Here is a 6635-nt window from a genome sequence, read left to right as displayed (position 1 = left end):
AAAAAAAAAATAAAAAAAAAATAAAAAAATAAAAATAAATAAATAAATAAATAAATAAATGCAGAGATCTGGATTCAACCTCAACCCACGGAGCCAGAATCTCTGGAGGATGAGGCCGAGGACTGAATGGGTTTTCAATCTACCAAGCAGATGCGATAGCCAGTCAGGGGCAGGGACTGAGAGAGGAGGAGAGTGAGATCAGGAAGGGGAAGTGACACAGTCCCTGAGGTGAGGTATGTCTGGAAAGCACAAGCAGAACCCAAGGACCAGAGGCCTGTTCCCTGTATGTGGCCGGGGGCTGGCGGCATAGACGTGTCTGCAAGCGCTCAACTCACCTGCGCCCCGAGACAATGCAGAGAACATTCACAGACCTGGGGTCCCTGAGGCCCATCCGTTCTCACACACAACCATCTTCCCAGAGATCACAGACCCCCCGTGAGCCATCATGAGGCCCACCAAAGCCTCAGCATGGCAGAGAGGGGCAGGGAAGCCCCAGCTGTGCAGCTGTGAGGGGAGCCGCCAGCAGCTGACCCAGCTGGGCCCTTCATACGAGGTCTCCCGCCCCAGCCCAGTTCCTGCCTCCAAGGCACGCGCACACAGGTACACGCATGCGCACACAGACGCGCACGCACGCACACACCTCTCCCCTGCTCCAGCCCGGGACCTCACCCAGCACTCGGGCGATGAGGCAGAAGAGCAGGGTGCTGATGACAAAGGTCCAATTCCAGTGGTGGGACCCGGCCACAGTGGAGACGCCAAGGAAGATGAAAATGAGGGTCTCACTGACGCTGCTCCACATCTTCAGGAAATACTTGATGGTCGTGTGGGACTTGTGGGAGATGTTGGCCTCCACGTAGGGGCGCATCACCACTCCTGAGGCGATGAGCCTGAGGCCAGGGAAGAGCAGAGTTCAGGGCTCAGTGGATCTGCACCTTCCCAGAGCCCCTCCATGGCTGGGGAGGCGGACAGGTGCCCCTGACAGGTCAGAACCTGCTGCGGGTTCTACATAACTTTTTTATCTCCATCCTCACACTCAATCCTCCAGACGTGGGCAGATGAAGGATGTGGGAGGCAGAGAGATTGTTGCCCGTCCACTGTCACCCTGCCAGTGAGCTAAGATGCAAACTAAAGTCTGCCCAACTCTAAAGCCTGTGCCTCCCCCATTGCTGCCCCGCCCCAGCCATGCTGCCGTCCAACAGGAGTCAGTTACACATGTCCATGGCCTTGCTTTATTCCCCCTGAGCACAGTGTCTCTCCTGCATGGAGGTCCCCCTACGCAGCTCTGTCCCAGGCACCTAACCCAGCCCTCCCTGCATGGCGTCCATACCTGGCTCTGCTTCTGCTGGCCCGGCCTCCTCAAGGTTACCCCGAATCCGAGGGGATCGGGAGGGAGACAGACCATAAGAAACTCGTAATCTCACAAAACAAACTGAGGGTTGCTGAGGGGTGGGGGAGTAGGGAGGGTGGCTGGGTGACGGACATTGGGGAGGGTATGTGCTATGGTGAGTGCTGTGAAATGTGTAAATAAGTCTAATGGTTCACAGACCTATACCCCTGGGGCAATAATACACTACATGTTAATAAAAAGAAGTAAATAAAAAGAAAAGGAAAAGTTGGAATGAAAAAAATTAAAATTTAAAAATTTAAAAATTTTTTAAAAGGTTACCCCCATATCCCCCAATCTGGCCTGCCTTGTATTTCCAATGTGTTCCCCTACTGGGCAAACCTTTGCATCTCACTGCCTCTCCACAGTCCCTAGATTTCAAGACCTGGCTGAGGCCCCAGGACCTTCAGGAATCCTCATGGCAATGGAGGTGCCAGGCCTCCTTGCTGGGGCTGAGGAAGGGCACAGTGAATGTGAGAGCCTGTGTCTAGCTACAACCAAGGAACTCCCTTCGAAGCAAAAAGTAGCAGCGCTGAAGCTTTCCAGAACTTTAAACTCAGTGGTTCCAGGGGCAGTTGCTTGGTGCATGAGTCTCATCTCAGGGCTGGAAGCTGGGCCTGGGGAACTCCCTTGTGACCTCCCACAAGCCCAGGGAATCCAGGTTGGCACCCCTCCCCCCAGGCTGCACCCAGACTCACGCCATGATGCCTGACAGGTGGAAGAGCTCAGCTGACAGGTAGGCCATGTAGCTGTAGAGGAAGACGAACAGCGGCTCGATGACGCGGATGTGGGCCGTGAATCTGGAGGTGAAGGCTGCGATGACCCCGTAGACCACACCCACAAACACCCCGCCCAGGGACACCACGAAGAAGCTCAGGAAGCCAAGGACGATGTCCACAATGCCCACTCGGTCATAGTTGGCAAACTCCTCAAAGAGGTGATACAGGACCTGGGGAGGGGGTGTAGGCTGGTCGGCAGGAGGGCAGGGCCCTGGCTCCGCCCCCCAACCCAGCTCCCTGGGGTCCACTAGGGCTATCTCATGCCCTCCACTGAACCACGGCCACAGGAGGAGGCCACATGATAGCAGAGAACTGCAGTGCCAAGGAGGTGGTCAAAACCAGTGGCCAAGGGCCTGGAGGGCCTTGTGTCAGGACTGCAGCGCGCTGTGCGGGGTAAGAGCACATACTCTGAAGCCAAACGAGTTGGGCCAGAACTGTGGCCCTGCTGCTCCTGGCTGTCTATGTGGGACAAATTACTCTGTCTTCCTGCGCTTCACTTTTCCTCGCCATAAAATGGGATAACGGTACCAACCTTATAAGGCCACTGTGAGGATGAAACTAGTTCATCAAGGCCAAGTGCTCAGAACCAGGCCTATCACAGTGTCAGCTACCACTGGCGCTACCCAGTGGCCCCTCTCACCATTTGACTTGGGCACATCATGTCCCTGTCTGGCTTTCAGTCTCTCCTTCAGCACAAAGCAGAGAAAGTTCAGACAACAAACCAGAACAAGACTTCTTAGCTTCTGGAAATTTCTGAAAATACACAAAGCTGGGCCATACCCCCACTTGGGTTCTTTCTCGGGAGGTGGGGCCCAGAAATCTCTGATCAATAAGCTCTCCAGGTGGTTACCACCAACAGCCAAGTTCAGAGGCAGTGGAACCAGCAAAGGCGTTGAGGCTTCCCCACCTCCTGGGCTGGGAACTGTCAGTGTAGTGCTGCCACCAGATGGTCAGATGTTTCAGGGGCATGCCACACATGATAAAGCCCGTGGACAGTGGTTGTCCTGCTCGGTACACATCACGTGTGTTGCCTCATGAGGTAGGCAGGGAGCCAAAGATGCCCGCCGCTTTCCCAAACATAAGCTCAGGGAGGTGGAGTGATTTGACAAAGGGTCCCAGGCTCCGGCAGGAGCGTCAGGCCCAGAACTTGCTCCCTGGAGCAGTGGGTGGGCCCTCCTGGACGGGGGCAGCTTCGGTGTCAGCTCTCTGGCTACTGGGCCTCCTCACACACAGCTTGCCAGGAAGCCAGCTGAGGGCTTTCCAGGCTGGGGTGCTGGGAGAGAGGGGAGGGCACCTGAGACCAGGCGGCTCAGGGGCTGCCTTCAGCTTTAATGTCGGGAAACAGGGCACTTGCCTTCATGCCCAGAGCTCTAGAGAGGGCCTGATGTGGGCCAAGCAAGAAGGGGAGATGCCAAGCACTGGCTGTCCCTGATGCTGCCTGGGCCATAGCTGTCTGGCAGACAGGGCAGGGCTCCAGTGGCGGGTAACAGGTGCGTTCTCAGCCCTGGGCTACCTACACTTATTCCTGGCCTGAGGAGATTCATGGGTCCCCAGGGTCCACCACGTGGACCAATGGGGCAGGTGGACGGGGCAAGGTCCTCCTTTCCCACCTGGGTGTACTGTCAAAGGGACCAGGGAGGCAGCGCAGCAGAGTGCTAAGTGTGCAGGCTGTGGACTCCCACTGTGTAGGTCACTTGCAATCGCTTACCAGCTAATGTGACCCTGGACGAGTTCCCTAACCTAGACCAGTAGCTTAGTTTCCTCGCTTGGAAAAACAGGATAATCACAGTGCCAACCTCGTGGAGTTTCTCCGTGGATTAGATGAGGCAATACGTGCTCATAGACAGGAAGTGCTCAGACAGGAAGTGAGCACGAGCAAGGACTACCAGCACGGCCGCCACCCAGGGAGGCGTGGCCATAGACCTAAGTTGGCCAAGACTGTGATACCCCCTTGACATAACCACATCTCACTGCTCCCCAGGAGGGCCAACCTGAACCCCAACACCCAGACCCATCTGGGGAGGGCTTTGTCTGTGGTACCCACTGGTGTGACTCCAGTAGGAACCCTGGGAGGATGCTGGGCTGGGTACTGCAATCCTTGTTACAGATGGAGAAACTGAGGCAAGAGCTGGTGCCAGAAGAACCAGCACTGGGGCCTGCTTGCTTAGATCAGGCTGCTGCTCTCTCAGCCCCATAAGGACCCAAGAAAGGCAGCAGGGGAGGAAGAGGAAGAGGAGAGGGGAGGAAGCTGAGGCTGCCTGCGGCAAGCCAACCACCACTGTGTCTCTTGGAAGTGTGGCTTCCTGAGGGACTCGGGGTGACTAAAGAGGGAATGTGTGTGTAAGCGTGCCCTGGCATGCACACGTGTCCTTGTGTTTCCTTACGTAAACAGCTGCTCTCTGAGGGGTCTGACTAGGAGCACGGGGGTGTTTTCACAACACGACATGAGTGTGCACATACACGTACGTGTTTCCTGAGGAAACCAGCCGGGAGGAAGGGCTTGTGTTAGCACATACGGCGTGGCCGTGTGCACACTGCGCTGGGGGCATCTGTCCTTCCTAGCCCCTGAGAGGAAAGCATGACCCACTCAGCCACTTTGCAGCTAGCAAAGCTGAGGCCCAGAGCAGTAGAGTCACTTGCCTAAGACCACATAATAACAATAACAACAATAATAAATATAATAATATTAATTAATATATTAATATAATAATAATAGTGGCCAACCTCAGGCCAATCCATTTTATTAACCACTTTCTGGAGGGTTTTGTTTGTTTGTTTGTTTTTTGTTTTTACAATAAATTTTATTTTTTTTTAAGTAGGCTCCATGCTGAACATGGGGCTGGAACTTGTGATTCGTGAGGTCGAGAGTCACATGCTCTACTGACTGAGCTGGCCAGGCGCCCTTCCTAGAGGTTTGAAGGGCAGGGTCTTTTCTACCACGGCTGCCCCTGAACTCTACACAAACTGAACTATAACTCAGGACTCAGCCAACAGGATGGCTGAACTGGCCCCCCAAGACTCAACAGCCTATGAAGGGTAAACTGAAGTCTAAAGGTGATACAGAATTTCACCAAGTTCACATCACAGTCCAAGTCAGGGACAGAGAGGGTCTGGCCTGTAAAGGCCAGGAGCTCAGGCCCTGACATCTGACAGACCTGGCTTCTAACCTTGGTCCTACCACATGTAGGACCACATGTAGCAAGTCGTCTGACTTCGGGGGCCCTGCTGCCTCCTCTGTAGAGCAAGAGTGGGAAACGCCTCCCAAGGGCACCCCGGGGACTGGAAGAGGTAGCGCATGCCGCGTGCTGAGCACGATGCCTGGCACACAGCCAGCAGGAAGGGAGATTTGCGGTTTCGCTACTGCAATGAGTGGGTGGAGGTGGGATCCAGTCTGGACCTGGATTCGGGTCTGGGCCCCTCACCACAGTGACGGCGTCGTTGAGCAGGGACTCCCCGAAGACAAGGATGTGCAGCAGCTCATTGATGTGGATCTCCTCGAAGACGGCCAGCACGGCCACGGGGTCCACGGCGGAGATGATGCTGCCGAAGAGCAGGTTGTCCAGGAGCCCGATGTTGTTGATCTGCTCGCCGCCCACCAGGCACACGGCGTACATGAGACCGCCCAGGAAGAAGGCGTTCCACAGCGTGCCCACCACGGCGAAGATCAGAATGGTGCCCAGGTTCTCCGTGAACTGCCGCAGTGGCAGGAAGTAGCCGGCGTCCAGGATGATGGGTGGCAGCAGGAAGAGGAAGAAGACGTCGGACTGCAGGAAGGGGGGCGTCTCGCCCACGCCCTTGATCAGGCCCCCGACCAGCAGCCCCACTACGATCAGCAGGCAGCTCTCCGGGACGATGCTCGAGATAGTGGGGATCACGTGGAAACCTGCGGAGGGCGAGAGAACGGGAGGCCGTGGGCTTGCGGCGAGCTGGGATGTGAGGCTGGGGACAGGGCTAGAGAGATAAGCAGCTGGTGACAGGGGCTCGGCCTCAGAGGGCCACTCTGGTAGCTCTCTGAGCCTCGGCTTCCTCACCCGTGACACGCAAATGATAATACCAGCTTCCCAGGGTTTGCTGTATACACGAAGTGACAATGTTTTTGAAGGGTTTTTTTTGTTTTGTTTTGTTTTTTTAAAGATTTTTTATTTATTTATTTGACAGACAGAGATCACAAGTAGGCAGAGAGGCAGGCAGAGAGAGAGGAAGGGAAGGAGGCTCCCTGGCAAGCAGAGAGCCTGATGTGGGGCTCGATCCCAAGACCCTGGGACCATGACCTGAGCAGAAGGCAGAGGCTTTAACCCACTGAGCCACCCAGGCGCCCCTGAAGGGTTTTTTCAAAGGCTGTACAGATTATCTCTGCCTCGGTCGTAGAGCAGTAGAAAGAAGCAGCTCTCTATGCCTCCAGAAGGCAGAGAGGAGACACTGATTACCGAGGCTCCAGGTGTCCAAAGGCATCACCTACATCTCCACTCAGA

The 6635-nt window shown here is 55.3% G+C and overlaps 1 protein-coding gene across 1 annotated transcript in view; it reads right to left on the bottom strand.

Moving 5' to 3' along the window:
• LOC111140152 (sodium/hydrogen exchanger 1) overlaps positions 1 to 6046 on the bottom strand; it is a gene marked incomplete at its 5' end in the record, with an annotated part of 13970 nt that extends 7924 nt beyond the window's left edge. Inside the window, 3 exons of the mRNA XM_022492502.1 lie at positions 670 to 887; positions 2083 to 2333; positions 5586 to 6046. Of these exons, the coding sequence (XP_022348210.1) occupies positions 670 to 887; positions 2083 to 2333; positions 5586 to 6046 (930 nt within the window). The remainder of the gene's footprint in view (positions 1 to 669; positions 888 to 2082; positions 2334 to 5585) is intronic.
• Positions 6047 to 6635: the final 589 nt, after the last annotated feature.

This window comes from Enhydra lutris, unplaced genomic scaffold (genome assembly GCF_002288905.1).
Source record: "Enhydra lutris kenyoni isolate GAN:26980312 unplaced genomic scaffold, ASM228890v2 scaffoldscaffold198, whole genome shotgun sequence".
Lineage (NCBI taxonomy): Eukaryota > Metazoa > Chordata > Mammalia > Carnivora > Mustelidae > Enhydra > Enhydra lutris.
The sequence above is the reverse complement of the archived record's forward strand: the minus strand, read 5'-3'. Positions and strand labels throughout refer to the sequence as shown.